Source organism: Takifugu flavidus, unplaced genomic scaffold, assembly GCF_003711565.1.
Source record: "Takifugu flavidus isolate HTHZ2018 unplaced genomic scaffold, ASM371156v2 ctg368, whole genome shotgun sequence".
Classification (NCBI taxonomy): domain Eukaryota; kingdom Metazoa; phylum Chordata; class Actinopteri; order Tetraodontiformes; family Tetraodontidae; genus Takifugu; species Takifugu flavidus.
The window spans coordinates 1,378-18,253 of NW_026621992.1; the positions used below are offsets into that span (position 1 = coordinate 1,378).

The following is a 16,876-nucleotide window of genomic DNA, read 5'->3' on the forward strand; positions in this document are numbered from 1 at the left end:
TTGTCGTGTGTGCCAAAAAAACCCCAATCAGGCCATTCCTCCTGCTCCATCATAGCCCATTCCCAGTATTACGGAACCTTTTGAACACACAGTGTCAGGGACTTGGGTATTGTTTTGGTGTTCTTTGTTGGTTCTTTCTCCAGGGAGTATGGTGGCGCCACTTTCCTACTTTCTATACTTGGGACATTCTAGTCACCTGATAACAACAGTGAGAAACAACCCATATTAAACAAATACAGGGCTTTGCCGATTATTAGCGTTAGCATGGCCTCACCGTCTGTTTCACCCGGTGTCTTTGTCTGTTCAGTGTGTGAAATGTTTAGTTACTCCTCTGCCTCCCTTAGTGAAGGGAATAGGTGCAGAAAGTGTAGTTTATTTACGGCTATGGAGGCGAGACTTAGCGAGCTTGAGACGCGGTTCCGCAGCTTGGAGTTAGCTGGAGTTGCGTCAGGTAGCCAGGAGAAGCTAGCTGCAGCGGAGCCGCCTAGCGTAGCTTCAGCTAGCGGTCCCCCGGCAGCAGCCGAGCAGCCAGCTAGCCAGGGCGGCTGGGTGACGGTTCGCAGGAAGTGTAGCCCAAAAGAAAGGCCCACAGTGCACCACCACCCACTTCCCGTGGCTAACCGTTTTTCCCCACTCTGCGACACACCCGCTGAGAAACCGACCCTGGTAATTGGCGACTCTGTTTTGCGCTACGTGAAGCCAACTCCAGCGACCATAGTTAGGTGCATTCCGGGGGCCAGAGCGGGCGACATAGAAGCAAATTTACGGCTGCTGGCGAGACATAAACGTAAATTTGGAAAAGTTATTATTCACGTCGGAGCCAACGACACCCAGCGTCGGAGGTCACCAAAATTAACTCGGAGTCGGTGTGCAACTACGCAAAAACAATGTCGGACTCCGTAGCATTCTCTGGTCCCCTCCCCAATCTGGCCAGCGATGAGATGTTTAGCCGCATGTCGTCGCTTCGTCACTGGCTGTCACGGTGGTGCCCTGAAAACCAGGTGGCCTTTATAGACAATTGGAACACTTTTTGGGGAAAACCTGGTCTGATTAGGAGAGACGGTGTCCATCCCTCACAGGATGGTGCCTCTCTCATTTCTAGTAATTTGGCTAATTCTATTAGACCCAAAGTGACCTGACAATCCAGGGTCCAGACCAGGAGGCAGAGTTGTAGTCTTACACACCTCTCTGCTGCTTCCATAGAACCCTCATCCACCAACAATAACATATTTAACAGTATAGAGGTAGTCTCTGTTCCATGGTTAAAAGTTCACCAAGCACAGAGCAGGGGAGCGGTCAATCACCAAAATCTTATTAAAATTAATACTAAAGCACAAGTTGGAGAAACTGATATCACAATTAAGTGTGGACTGTTTATTTATTTTGTCTTACTGAGACCTGGCTTCAGGAGGAGGAGTATGTTAGCTTAAAAGAATCTACTCCTCCTACCCATTTTAATTATCTTATTCCTTGTGTTATTGGTCGAGGAGGGGGAGTGGCAGCAATCTATCACTCCAAGTTATTAATTAATCCTAGACCAAAATATGGCTCCAGTTCATTTGAAAGCCTGACTCTTGGCATCACCCATCTGAGCTGGAAGGCAGAAAAGCCACTTTTGTTTGGAGTTGTATATCGGCCCAACTCTGTTGGCCCAGCGCAAAACTCCTTGTAGAGGAACTGTTTTGTTGATTCCATTTATTTATTGTCAGTACTGCGTGTCCAACATGGTGTTTATGCCCCAGTGCAAATTGGAAATAAAGTATTTTTGTAAAAACAAAAAAAATCTTTCTTTCTTTCTTCCTTGTTGAGGATCCAGTGTTATGCAGAGGTGTACTTACAACAATTTTATTGACAAATACTATTCATAGTCGCGGCGACGATTGTGTGTGAGATTGTTACAGAAAATAATGGAGAAGCACTGCCCCAGGGTAACACACACCACACCGGAACCAATGCTCCCGCGGTTGTTTTTGCGGAACTTTAATGTGTAACATTCGGCAGGAATCGGTAACAGCGGCTTTGAGCAGAAGGTTTTTGTATGTTTTACCGTATTGTGGTGTGGAAGCAGCAAGAATGTCTTCTGTTGAGTATTTGAGGACGTTCGTCATGGAGCGACTGACTGTTGCTGCTGAAGAAATATTCCGAGTGTTTCAACAAAAGCTCGACGGATGTGAAGAAGAGCTCGATTATCAGCGCAGACTGGTGGAAAGTGTTTGGAGACCCCATATAAAGTTACACAGGACAGGTATGTAAGACTTTAACAAGACAAAATATGGAAGAATGTTCATTGTGACACTGAAACAGTGCTTCTGCAACGTAAATGTGGTGCTAAATGTTGATTTATACCAATTTAAATGTAAACCTCTGATGACAGAAAAGGTAGTGAGCATGGCAGGCCAGTAGGTGGCGATGTTAGCAATGAAGAAGCTAACAAATGTGTCTCCACTGCTCAGAGTATTGACACAATAACTCCACATGTTTGGGGGAGCAATAGCAAAGCTACAAGAGTTAGTAGCACACATGTTGCTGGATAACAGACCATAGCTGCTGCTGCTGCTGTTCCTTGGTGAGCGCGGTTCATTGATCTGAAAGAATAACGACCTCATTACACTTCTGTGTCTGTAGCTGACAGAGTTTATGGATCATCGCTGTGTTCGAAACCACACACTCGTTCCCTATTCTCTACTCACTTCTCACTTCACTGGGAGTTGGATTGAGGACACTATGGAGTTAACTGAATTTTATATTCGTTTTCGTACACTACGATGGCGCAAGCTAAATGACGTCATAACGTTGCATAATAAATATGAACCCGTTCGCGGGTGAGAGCGGCCAAGTCTATTTAATTATTCTAACCCATAAAAAAACATAACACAATCACCCTTAGTTTGTTTTTTTCTTCATGTATCATTTCCCCCTATAAATTTTTGACATCAATAAAAAAAACAAATAAAAAAATATTAAATTAAAGTTCGGTGACATTTTCACATCGTGACATCAAGTCTTACAAAATTTAAACTGGATTTTGATTGGAAAATGTCTATTCATCCGTTCATCATCTTTTTAAAGTTTCTTTTGAGATCCTATCCTCTGGTGTGGAATAGACATTTCCTTAGGACTATTTTGGCTCTATGATCAAGATGTAATCAAATTGTGACAGAAAAAACAGCAATGATGGTTGATTATGGTTTTTATTTCCACCTTTATGTTGAAATATTTTACGATGCCTACATTTCATCCCTTCTGAAAACATAATTTGTTGGCTCTCAGATAAAGTACTTGCCCTGAAAATATGTCCAATTACTTTTTCTAAGGGCAGGTGTTGACTGGATCACCAGCTTCTGCTAAAGTGGTTGGCAGTATAGATGGATGCCACCTTAGGATCAAGCTCCCTGGTGCAGCTGCTTAGTGTTACTTTAACAGAAAACTGAGGGTTATTGCATCATAGGGAACGGTGGAATCCCTGTATGTCCAAGTCTGTAGTGTTGATAACACTATTTAGAGAGTACAGGAGACCTACTGGGTCTGATAGCGGCCAACATACATCGTGCAAAAGCTCAATCTAGCATAGAAAGGACAATGACCAGATGCTGGGCAATATTTTACAAAGCCTTGGAGGTGAAGCCTGCCTTTGCCACAAAGGTGATTGCATGTTGCACCATTTTGCACAATGTCCACCTGAGGAATGCTGAAAGCATTGAACCCTCAGAAAACAGCTAGTCCTTCTCCACCCAGCTGCGGATCAAACTATGGACATCACCGTCACTCCCTAAAGATATCAGTCCAATTGATGAGTCTGCAGTATGTTTATATCGCACCAACAATATCTTATTTCTCCACTGAAAGTGTGAAACCTCTAGTACAGTATAATTAAAATGGTATGAAAGAGCAACGAGCCAAAGATGCTTATTATCGCCTGAATGCTAATGTCTTTAAGGCAAAACATACTACACAGGATGCACCAATATGTTTCTCAAGTGAAAGAAGCACTGCGCTTCCAGAAAGTAACATATTACACATAGCGGACAATTCTTACATTTGTATGACAGCTCTCCGTGCCCCGGTTTACCAGCCATTAACAAGTGGTCACGTGATACCACAAAGGCTGATGGGAAATATTACTGTGTTAGGGTGCATAGGTTGTACACGACTTTTCGCAATGCATTGTGGGATACACTGAGCGCACTACCTCAGGTATAGGGAATGGTTTTGGACAGAGCGCATTTTAAGACAGCTGGTGTGAGGGTGATGTTTGGTCACCCGCGCTGTTCGTTTACTAGACTCAGATCAACCACACAGACAACAGGAGTGCCTTGCAAGGGAGAGCTGACGAGCAGTTCAAGCTTCCTCTCTCAACTCCGTCCGTCTGCTGCTCGCTCTCCTCTTTTATTTGGTTCACACAACATTTGTATCAAAACAACTTCATGATTCCTTCTCCTCCTATCTCTACGACTTCCTCGTGTCCTTGAACATGATACCTCCCAGTGCTGGGAACATAACAGCTACAATACTTGAGTCAAACACTCATACATTCTTTTTGATTAAACATTCTAAATCTACTTACTATACTTACTATAGCATTGAAACGATAATAGTAATAACAACAATAATTCTTCTCACACTGGATACAGGAACTACCCCTCAGTTCAACGCATAAACCCTGCTGGCTGAACAGTGGTACTGCCAAGATGGCAAAGGTCACTTACTTCCATTGGGCCCAAAAATAGATTTTCAATAGGCTAACATGGTGAAAGAGACGTTCTGGCATAGTGACGTTGTGAACACGCATCACACCAACTGGACGGAGCCTGCCTGCAGATTCATGTGTGACCCATCCTGTAGTGGAGTGAGGCGCGCCATGATGGCTTTCATTACAAATACATCTTACATACTCTATGTTAAATATGTCTATTGTGTGAACTAACCAGCATTTTATGTAGCCTTCTACCAAAATTAAAATATACACATGAAATAACGATTAACTACTGGAATTCTTTATACTATAAGCCGCTACTTTTTTCCCTTGATTTGAATTCTGCAGCCTACACAACAGTGCAGTTAATTCATAGAGTTTTATGGGCTAATGGCCACCGGGGGCACTCTCAAGCAGTAAACACAAAAGTGATACAGACACGTGGGGAAAGATTATGCACCAAAGAAGACACTAGTTTTGATTTTGAACTGTCATTTCATCCATCATGCACACGCCCTCAGGTGCGGCTTATACAGTGGGACCTCTACTTACGAACAACTCTACATGCGGACTTTTCAGGTTACGAAACGTCTCAACGGGAAAATATTTCCTCTTGTTACGAAAGAAATTTCATGATACGAAAGGAAAAAATACGCTACCGCTGCTACTTGCAGCTCGCGGAGTTTAGCGAACACAAACATGCTTGTTGCTGCTCTGCCATTGGCTATTGCCTAGCATCTTCCAATCCCAATCAAACCCAATCTGTACAAGTTTGTGTGTATCCCAGCGTCGCCTTTGTTTAACTTTTATTTATTGTGGGTGTATGTATGTTTGTTCATTAGATGGCGGTGTTACCACAAGTGTTAACGTTCGTTGCTAGTAATGATGGCTAATGTAAGATTAGCCTGGAATAAAGTTCATTTTGTTCCTGGAGAATCCTTGCGCTGAATTCCTACATTTATTGTGCAGTAATCTAATTGTAACACGTATTTGTTACATGTTTTGATGCATTTTTATGATTTATAAAAAACATTATGTCCGAATTTTTGGGGGTTTGGAACGGATTAGGGCATTTACATGGAAAACATGTCTCTACTTGTAATTTTCAGGTTACGAAACAACTTCCGGAACCAATTAATTTCGTAAGTAAGAGGTCCCACTGTATTCACGTGCGCTCAATAGTCCGAAAATTATAGCAGCCATGTTTTCATATACCGAAACAGAGAAACCTTTTCCTACTTTGTCTTTGATTAAGACCTGGGATTTGAATACACACTTTCAGAGCTGTGTACTGTTTTTAAACTACAGGTAGATACTTTTGACAATCTGGCCAAATTAGTTGTTATAGAGCAGCAGAGGTTATTGCTGCTCATGTCACCAATCACAAAGCAGCCGCTGCTGCTGCTCTTGCAGATGACCGTGTCAGCTTCCAAGTGTAGTTTTGGTGGCATGCACACTCATTTTATGGCTGTGGACAAGGCTGAAGCAAGCGGAGCTAGTTTTTCTTGACTTGTGGCACTCCAAGGACTGGTCTGTGATGTGATTGTGGCACATATTAATATTAATACACACTGTGCAGCCCCAGCTCAGTGTCATTAACGTATTTGCATGATCTCTACCTGTTCTCTCCTCTACCTGTCCTCCCCCCTCTCCTCCCTCTCTGCCCAGCCAGCCATCAGCAGCAAGAGAGTCCCCCCTTATGAGCCTGGTTCTGTTCAAGGTTTCTGTTCTGTTCAGGTTTTACCCTGCTGTTCTAGTTCTGTTTTGTCCAAGTAAACATCTTTTGTTCATCTGTTGTTTTTCTCTTGTAATGTACGTTTGCGAAAAAGAGGGCAGCCTCAGATTTACTCATTCAGAGGTGACTGATGCTTCAGATGTTTGGAGAAGAGATGCAGAAATTCACAGGCTGCAGGTTTGAACATTGATATTGTGAGCTGCCCGTTGTTGTGGCTCGTTGGATGGTTAAAAACTGCCCTTTTTTCAGTTGCCCCTAAACCTATCGCTTATGCTCACATGCTTCTTTCCATTCTTGATGATTTCTCCTGCATTTTCAGAGCTTTCACAGCAGCACCTTTGTTTGTGGAAGGAGGAAGAGGATAATTACCAGCATCAGGATAGGAGCTACAGTCTAGACCAGGACGAGTCGAAGCCTCCACAAATCAAAGAGGAACAGGAGGAAACCTGCTGTTATCAGGACGGAGAGTCGCTGATTGTGAAGCAGGAGATGGACACCTTAATGGTGACCATGCATGAACAAGATGACGACAGTGAACTGGGCTTGAATCCTGATCATAGCCAGGAAAAGCCTGAGGTGAACACAACAGTTCAAAGCCCTGTGTTACCAGATCCAGCCTGTGACCTGCAGCTGCTCTCCTACAGTCCTCATATATCTGAGAGCAAAGATGAGGAAAACAGCACCAGCGGAGACTCCAGGTGGACCACAGCTGAAGGGCCAAAACAAACCATGAAGCAGAACCATCCTAAATGTCAGACTGGGAACATAAACAGCCCAGCAGAGTCAGCAGTGGACTGTGATACAGACACAGGTGCTAAAACATCTGCATGTAACACAGGTGAACAACAGGGAAAGGTCAAGACAGACCTGAAAGGACATTCCACTATTAAATACCAACACCTTGACTCAGTATGTGGGAAAGATTCCAGAGAGGGTTGTTTCTCATCAGCCGACAAAATTAAGGAAACAGCAACCAAACTGTTTATCTGTCAAACATGTGGGAAAGATTTCAAACTGTCAAAATCACTGAAGCAACACCTTAGAGTTCACACAGACGAGAGACCTTATGCGTGTAAAACATGTGGGAAAACCTTTAAACAATATTCTTCATTTTATATCCACAAGAGAATTCACACAGGTGAGAGACCATATGTGTGTAAAACATGTGGGAAGGCCTTTACACAAAATGATAAATTAACTATGCACCTAAGAGTTCACACAGGTGAGAGACCATTTGTGTGTAAAACATGTGGGAAAACCTTCAAACAAAATTCTGGATTAAATGTCCACATGAGAATTCACACAGGTGAGAGACCATATGTGTGTAATACATGTGGAAAAACCTTCAAACAAAATTATGGATTAAATGTCCACATGAGAATTCACACAGGTGAGAGACCATATGTGTGTAAAACATGTGGGAAAGCCTTTATAGCTAGTACTTCATTAAATGACCACATGAAAATTCATACAGGTGAGAGACCATATGTGTGTAAAACATGTGGGAAAGCCTTTATAAATAGTACTTCATTAAATGTCCACATGAAAGTTCACACAGGTGAGAGACCATTTGTGTGTAAAACATGTGGGAAAGCCTTGAGAGATAATACTTCATTAAATGTCCACATGCGAGTTCACACAGGTGAAAGACCATATTTGTGTAAAATATGTGGAAAAGCCTTCAAACAAAATTCTGTATTAAATGTCCACATGAGAATTCACAAAGATGAGAGACCATTTGTGTGTAAAACATGTGGGAAAACCTTCAAACAAAATTCTGGATTAAATGTCCACATGAGAATTCACACAGGTGAGAGACCATATGTGTGTAAAACATGTGGGAAAGCCTTTATAGATAGTACTTCATTAAATGGCCACATGAAAGTTCACACAGGTGAGAGACCATTTGTGTGTAAAACATGTGGGAAAGCCTTGAGAGATAATACTTCATTAAATGTCCACATGCGAGTTCACACAGGTGAAAGACCATATTTGTGTAAAATATGTGGAAAAGCCTTCAAACAAAATTCTGTATTAAATGTCCACATGAGAATTCACAAAGATGAGAGACCACATGTCTGTGAAACATGTGGGGAAACTTTCACCCAGAATTGTGATTTAGTGCAGCACCTGAGCACCCACACGGGTGAAAACATCTAGATTTGCCAACAAGAGAGTTCAGATATTGCTGCAGCTTCTTCATTGAGAAGAGCCCAAAGAACAGCTTTAATTTGAGATTCCTGCCAGATGTTCTGTATTACCAGTTCACCCTTTTGTGCTGATAAACTTTGTTACTATGCAACAAACCTGTAAGACAGAGTCTTTGTATCAATTCAAAATGAAATATAAGTAAAATGAGTCATACTAGAAAAGCAATTGAGAAAATCTAGATGTCAGCAGTCTGTGAGCATGCGGTGCTCAGCAGGTGTTGGCTGGAGGCAGTGAGAACCTTCTGTGTTGAACAGGTGAAGTGGCTCCCTGATGTCTGCAGGTGCAGCTGCTCTTCCACTGTTTTAGGCATCAATCATGAAAGCTGTGGGCTCCATTTACCTCCTGCAGCCTCCTGCTGACACCTCCAATCAGCAAACAGCACAGGAGTCATGTGGGCTCTGGCTAGTTCCTGTCAGAACTCAACTCAGCCATTTTAAATATAGTCATGTGTGAGTTTTGGGAGAATTGATCATTGTGCTCAGAATCATTGTGTGTACTGTTTTTTCACAATGCTTTAAAGGGAAGAAACTGAAAGTGTTGGAAGGTATGTGAGATTGTGAGTTGCTGTGGTACAAATACACGTGACACAAGGATGATCGGGGCCCTTCCTTATGAACTGAGACACAGTGCTCAGAAGTCTCTTTAAGTGATTTCAGTTTTCTGTCATAAATAAAAATCACATAGGTCATTGATTCAGAATTGATTCTTTGTCTATTTCTCCCTGAGTAAATGAAGGGCACGAGGAACGTGTAGGTAAAGGAAGTTTCCTCAACAATGCTGTGGCTTATCCTGAAGTATTGCTTAAGCATTCCCACTTGTGTTGTAATACGTGGACAGTCGTGTAAGTTAGTTGATGAGTTAAACCTGCCTGAGTCATTTAGGTGTTTCAATAATGAGACAACAAAAGTGAAGCTGAAACTGAGAAAACTGGAGAATGCCATTAAGCAGGTTGTAGTGCCACAGGACTTCTGATAACGGCTTATTCGTCTTGCTGTGATAAGGTAGGTGGCCACCTGGGATTAGAAGACATATCAGCACATTTTGCATGTCTTTGCACCAGTTCTGAAGACCGGTTTCACCTGTTTCTGCCACTCTTGTGTGTACCAAAAACACCCAATCAGGTCATTCCTCCTGCTCCAACACAGCCCATTCCCAGGATGTGAGAACCTTTTGAACACAAAGTCCTTGTTGGCATGAATGAAGTGGGGACATTAGTATTTGTTTACCTTGATGTGTGCTACCAATAGCTAGTGGTTCGCCAGTGGGACAGAATCCTAATCATACTGCCGTACTCAACACATCACTCACAGGACAATCAAAACTGTTCAATGATAGATTTTTTTGTCTTTCATCTTGATCTTTACTAACAGATAGAAAATCTCTAAAGGTTTAGAAAATCCATCCATCCATCCATTCTCCACCGCTTATCCGGGGTCGGGTCGCGGGGGCAGCAGCCTAAGCAGAGAAGCCCAGACTTCCCTCTCCCCAGCTACTTCCTCCAGCTCATCCGGAGGGATCCCCAGGCGTTCCCAGACCAGTCGAGAGACATAGTCTCTCCAACGTGTCCTGGGTCTTCCCGGGGGTCTCCTACCGGAGGGACATGCCCTGAACACCTCACCAGGGAGGCGTCCAGGGGGCATCCTAACTAGATGCCCAAGCCACCTCATCTGGCTCCTCTCAACGCGGAGGAGCAGCGACTCTACTCCGAGCTCCTCCCGGATGGCAGAGCTTCTCACCCTATCTCTAAGGGAGAGCCCAGCCACCCTACGGAGGAAGCTCATTTCAGCCGCTTGTACCCGTGATCTTGTTCTTTCGGTCATTACCCAAAGCTCATGACCATAGGTGAGGGTAGGAACGAAGATCGACCGGTAAATCGAGAGCTTCGCCTTTCGGCTCAGCTCTCTCTTCACCACAACGGACCGGTGCAGAGTCCGCATTACTGTGGACACCGCACCGATCCGCCTGTCGATCTCCCGCTCCATTCTCCCCTCACTCGTGAACAAGACCCCGAGGTACTTGAACTCCTCCACTTGGGGCAGGATCTCCTCCTTGACCCGGAGAAGGCACTCCACCTTTTTCCGGTTGAGAACCATGGCCTCGGATTTGGAGGTGCTGATTTTCATCCCAGCCGCTTCACATGCGGCGGCGAACCGATCCAGTGATAGTTGGAGGTCACGGGCTGATGACGCCAACAGGACCACATCATCCGCAAAAAGCAGAGACCTGATCCTGAGGTCACCAAACCGGACCCCCTCAACACCATGACTGCACCTAGAAATTCTGTCCATAAAAGTTATGAACAGAATCGGTGACAAAGGGCAGCCCTGGCGGAGACCAACCCTCACCGGAAACGAGTTCGACTTACTGCCAGCAATTCGGACCAAACTCTGGCACCGATCGTACAGGGAGCGGACGGCCCGTATAAGCGGGCCCGACACCCCATACTCTCGGAGAACCCCCCACAGGACCCCCCGAGGGACACGGTCGAATGCCTTCTCCAAGTCCACAAAACACATGTGGACTGGTTGGGCAAACTCCCATGCAGCCTCGAAGACCCTGCTGAGGGTGTAGAGCTGGTCCACTGTTCCACGCCCAGGACGAAAACCACATTGCTCCTCCTGAATCCGAGGTTCGACTATCCGGCGGACCCTCCTCTCCAGTACCCCTGAATAGACCTTACCAGGGAGGCTGAGGAGTGTGATCCCCCTATAGTTGGAACACACCCTCCGGTCCCCCTTCTTAAAAAGAGGGACTACCACCCCGGTCTGCCAATCCAGCGGCACTGCCCCCGATGTCCACGCGATGTTGCAGAGTCGAGTCAACCACGACAGCCCTACAACATCCAGAGCCTTAAGGAACTCCGGGTGGATCTCATCCACCCCCGGGGCCTTGCCACCGAGGAGTTTTTTGACTACCTTGGCAAATTCAGCCCCGGAGATATGAGAGCCCATCTCCAGGTCCCCAGGCCCTACTTCCTCACTGGAAGGCGTGTTGGTGGGATTGAGGAGGTCCTCGAAGTATTCCTTCCACCGATCCACAACATCCCGAGTTGAGGTCAGCAGCACACCATCACCACTATACACAGTGTTGACAGTGCACTGCTTCCCCTTCCTCAGATGCCGGATGGTGGTCCAGAACCTTTTCGAGGCCGTCCGAAAGTCGTTCTCCATGTCCTCACCGAACTCTTCCCATGCCCGGGTCTTTGCCTCGGCAACGGCTGTAGCTGCGCTCCGCTTGGCACGCCGGTACCCATCTGCTGCCTCAGGAGTCCCACAGGCCAGTAAGGCCCGATACGACTCCTTCTTCAGCTTGACGGCATCCCTCACCGCTGGTGTCCACCAGCGGGTTCGGGTATTGCCGCCATGACAGGCACCAACCACCTTGCGGCCACAGCACGGTCAGCCGCCTCAGCAATGGAGGCACGGAACATGGCCCACTCGGACTCAATGTCCCCCGCCTCCCCCGGGACATGGTCAAAGCTCTCCCGGAGGCGGGAGTTGAAGCTCCTTCTGACAGGGGACTCTGACAGGCGTTCCCAGCAGACCCTCACAACACGTTTGGGCCTGCCAGGTCTGTCCGGCATCCTCCCCACCATCGGAGCCAGCTCACCACCAGGTGGTGATCAGTTGACAGCTCCGCCCTTTTCTTCACCCGAGTGTCCAGAACATGCGGCCGCAAATCCGATGACACAACCACAAAGTCGATCATCGATCTGCGGCCTAAGGCGTCCTGGTGCCAAGTGCACATGTGGACGCCTTTATGTCTGAACAAGGTGTTCGTTATGGACAATCTGAGACGAGCACAGAAGTCCAGTAACAAAACACTACTCGGGTTCAGATCGGGGGGGCCGTTCTTCCCAATCACACCTCTCCAGGTCACACTGTCATTGCCAACGTGAGCATTGAAGTCACCCAGGAGGACGAGGGAGCCCCCAGAAGGAGCACTCTCCAGCACTCCCTCTAAGGACTCCAAAAAGGGTGGATACGCTGAACTGCTGTTTGGACCATAGGCACAGACAACAGTCAGGATCCGTCCCCCCACCCGAAGGCGAAGGGAGGCTACCCTCTCATCCACCGGGGTAAACTCCAATATACAGGCACTGAGCTGGGGAGCAACGAGAATTGCCACCCCTGCCCATCGCCTCTCACCATTGGCAACTCCAGAGTGGTAGAGAGTCCAACCCCTCTCGAGAAGACTGGTTCCAGAGCCCTTGCTGTGCGTCGAGGTGAGGCCAACTATATCTAGTCGGAACTTCTCAACCTCGCACACCAACTCAGGCTCCTTTCCCACCAGAGAGGTGACATTCCATGTCCCTAGAGCCAGTTTATGCAGCCGGGGATCAGACCGCCAAGGTCCCTGCCTCCGGCTGCTACCCAAAACACAATGCACCCGACCCCCTTGGCCCCTCCTACAGGTGGTGAGCCCACGGGAAGGGGGTCCCATGTTGCCTCTTCGGGCTGTGCCCGGCCGGACTCCATGGGCAGAGGTCCAGCCACCAGGTGCTCTGGTATTTGTATTTAGAGCCCAAAGTTTTTTCCTTGGGGGGGCTTTACAAATTGCACAGTTGCACAGAATATATATTTGGGAAGTGTATGAGGAACAGAGAAATAGGGAGAGGCGTGGTGGGACATTAAATAAGTACCTAGCAGTCTGAGCCTATAGCAGCAAAATAGAGCAGTTCTATGTTCACCTTAATCATGAACCTTATCAAAAAGGAAGGTTTTAAGTCAGGTTTTAAACAATGAAACAGTTTCTGCTCCTGGATCCAGACTGGGACCTGGTTCCAGAGAAATGGGGCTTAGTAGCTGCAGTCTTTTCCCCTTATACTGCTATCCTAGAGCAAGGTACCAAATCACCCAAATGCAATGAACTTGTGACTCATCCAGGGATGGACCTGCCTTCACCTATTGTCGAACAGTCGCATTCTGGACCAGCTGTAGATTAGATTAGATTCAACTTTATTGTTATTGCACACGTACAGGTACAGAGCAACAAAATGCAGTTTTGCATCTGAAGTGCAAAAGAAGCAGCAAGTGCAGATATGAGTTAATAAATACAATATGTGTGGTTTATATTGTTACAGTAGTTTACTGTTGTTTACAGGATTGTACTATGAAAATATTTTATAAATGGGTATTTACATTAAATGCCTGAAACTATAAGTCAATCAATCAATCTTTATTTATATAGCGTCTTTTACAATCAAAACTGTTTCTAGGCGCTTTCCAGAATCCCAGGGCCTGACCCCAGACAAGTAACAGTGGCAAGGAAAAACTCCCTTTTAACAGGAAGAAACCTTGAGTAGGACCAGGCTCATGTAGGGGGACCCTCCTGCTGATGGCCGGCTGGGTAGAGAGAGAGGAGAAGAGAAGAGATTTTTTTGGGGGATTTTTTACAAAAATACTTTAATCACAAATTTACACAGGGCCACAAAACACCCTTTTTAGAAAAAAACACAGAACAACAATAATAGTAATAATAATCATAACAATAATAATAGTATTAGTAATAATAACAATAATAATAGTTTAATAATGATACCAACAACCACAATAAAAAAATGATAAAGAAATAAATATTAAGAAAACAATACAGTACAATTTATCCCACCAGGGGGTGTGCAAAGTGCAAAAAATCCTCTGTAACAGTACATAAAACGTTTTTGTGACACCATATATCGTGGAATTTTCCGAGGTCATTTATCATTTTATAAAACCCAAACTCGTGGGCGGCACGGTGGTGTGGTGGTTAGCACTGTTGCCTCACAGCAAGAAGGCCCCGGGTTCGATCCCCGGTTGGGATTGATTGGGGACTTTCTGTGTGGAGTTTGCATGTTCTCCCTGTGCCTGCATGGGTTCTCTCCGGGTACTCCGGCTTCCTCCCACAGTCCAAAGACATGCATGATTGGGGATTAGGCTAATTGGAAACTCTAAATAGCCCGTAGGTGTGAGTGTGAGAGAGAATGGTTGTTTGTCTATATGTGTTAGCCCTGCGATTGACTGGCGTCCAGTCCAGGGTGTACCCTGCCTCCGCCCATTGTGCTGGGATAGGCTCCAGTCCCCCCGCGACCCTCAGTGGAGGAACAAGCGGTAGAAAATGAGTGAGTGAGAGAGTAAAACCCAAACTCCAATGTCAGCCTACACCGGACATTGCAGCGCCACACAGAGGTGGCCTCACTATCTTCAGTTTTTGAAATTTTGTTTTTCCTGGAGACATAAATTGCCATTTTTGCCTCAACACAGATAAAATTCAGGAGTTGCCACTTGTTATGAGCGGCTTTCTTGTATCTTGCACCAAAAATAAAAGTTCTAATAGAAAAGGTTTCATTAAAACCATTAAAAATACCCTTCATGACATTAAAAAGGACAGTGAGCCTCTCACACTCACTGTACGCGTGGAACACAGTCTCTTGCCCGGAACAAAACGGGCACTGGTCCGACACAGCAGTGTTCATTCTGGAGAGGAGAGCGTTCAGGGCAACGGCCCCATGTAGGATACTCCACTGGAGGTGACCCTCCAGCAGGGGCGGGCTCCATCCCCTCCCAGTCGATCAGCCCACACGCTGGTGCTCCTGTTATACAGTCCTCTCCTGTTAGTACCCTCACGCAGTTGTTATATAGGGTCTTCTTATCGACCGTGACTAGGGAGAAGGTCTTGAGCCTGGTCTGAGGAGAGGATCGTCTAGATTCCCGAGGTGGGCAGCCAGCCTGATCTCTGGGAAGGGGTCCTCGCTGTCGGGTTCGGTCCCCTGGCCGTAGTCCTCAAGGAGATGCCTCTCTTTTGTGCGGAGTCTGTTCCTCCATAGCCGAAGCACCCCCTCATCTGCCTAGGTAGGGCGGATGCCTAACAGGGAACTCACTGCCTCCGCGCCCGTCAGGTCTGGCCCTGCCATGGCCACTACGTGCTGCAGCGACAGGGTCTGGGTCCGGTGTAGTGCTGCCTTCAGCCTTGGCGCGGCTTCGGCCGAGATGTCCAGCCTGGCTCCGTGCACCGTGGGTTCCCTTAGCAGCCAATACAGAGAGTCAGAGCCAGTTCTTTTTTTCAACTTTAAAAAGGGCCCAATAACACTTTTATAAAAATTTGGTAGCCCATTTAATTTAGCAAATTTTAAGTCGGTTAAAAACAGAGCATCACCCAGCCCCAAGTTACTCACCCGTCTGAAGACACATCTGGCCACATCTCTCCACATTAGGTCTGCCGGCCCTGTTAAAAACCTTTGTATAAACTGGATTCTAAAAGTGGCGGTTCTGCTGGCCAGGGGGATGAGGCCCTGTCCTCCCTCCTCTCTAGGCAGGTACAACACCCCCTGCTGGACCCAATGCATGCCATCCCAGAAGAAAGACAGAACTCTTGCCTGAAGTTGTTCTAGCAACCCCGAGGGGGGCTCCATGCAATTTAGCCTGTGCCAAAGCACAGATTATTCAGGACAAGAGTCCTGCCTCTGTAAGACATGCGGGGCGGAGCCATTTCCACTTCTGAATTTCCCCCTCTACTTTTGCTAATGTGTCCAGCCAATTCCTTTTTTCGGTTTCTTCATCTCCAATAAAAACACCTAGGTATTTTAGGCCGTCCCTCCGCCAGGCAAGATCCTGGGGAAAGACCCACAGACCATTTTCCCACCTGCCAACGGCCAGGGCTTCACTCTTGTGGCAGTTGACCCTGGCCGCAGACAGGCGGTTGAATAAAACCGTTAAATTAGATAAAATATCTACGTCCCTCTGGCTGCGCACCATTATTATTATGTCATCTGTGTAAGCAGATAAAACTATTTTTCTGTGAAAGGACGGTAAAAACAGGCCATCCACGCTTGCACGGATACTAGAGAGAAGGGGTTCGAGGGAGAGAGCGTAGAGCATTCCGGAGAGGGCGCAGCCCTGCCAGACGCCTCTACGCACCCAGACTGCCATTGAACTTCAGCATACTCGCAATGTCACAGTACAGGATGCGGATCATCGCTATGAAGCCAGGGCTGAACCCGAACCTCTCCATCACCTTCCAGAGGAACGTGTGTTCAACCCAGTCAAAAGCCTTTTCCTGGTCTAGCGAAATGAGACCAGTGTCGACATCCAATGATCTAGAGACTTCCAAAACATCTCGAATTAGGTGGACGTTATCTACTATGAACCTGCCAGGCACACAGTAAGTCTGGTCCTGGTGGATGATCTGCTCCATAGCTTCTCTTAGCCTGGAAGCCAAAGTCTTTGACAGAATCCTATAATTCATACACAGCAGAGACA

The 16,876-nt window shown here is 46.3% G+C and overlaps 1 protein-coding gene across 2 annotated transcripts; it reads left to right on the top strand.

Moving 5' to 3' along the window:
• Positions 1-1,975: 1,975 nt before the first annotated feature.
• Positions 1,976-9,331, top strand: LOC130520389 (zinc finger protein 345-like). Of its 2 annotated transcripts, XM_057024116.1 has the most exons (3): positions 1,976-2,245; positions 6,748-8,238; positions 8,407-9,331. In XM_057024116.1, the coding sequence occupies exons 1-3, from the start codon at positions 1,984-1,986 to the stop codon at positions 8,586-8,588; spliced, it is 1,935 nt and encodes a 644-aa protein (XP_056880096.1). In that variant the 5' UTR covers positions 1,976-1,983; the 3' UTR covers positions 8,589-9,331. The 2 variants fall into 2 exon arrangements, with proteins under 2 accessions (XP_056880096.1, XP_056880095.1); XM_057024115.1 differs by having other exon boundaries at positions 6,748-9,331.
• The last annotated feature ends 7,545 nt before the right edge of the window (positions 9,332-16,876 follow it).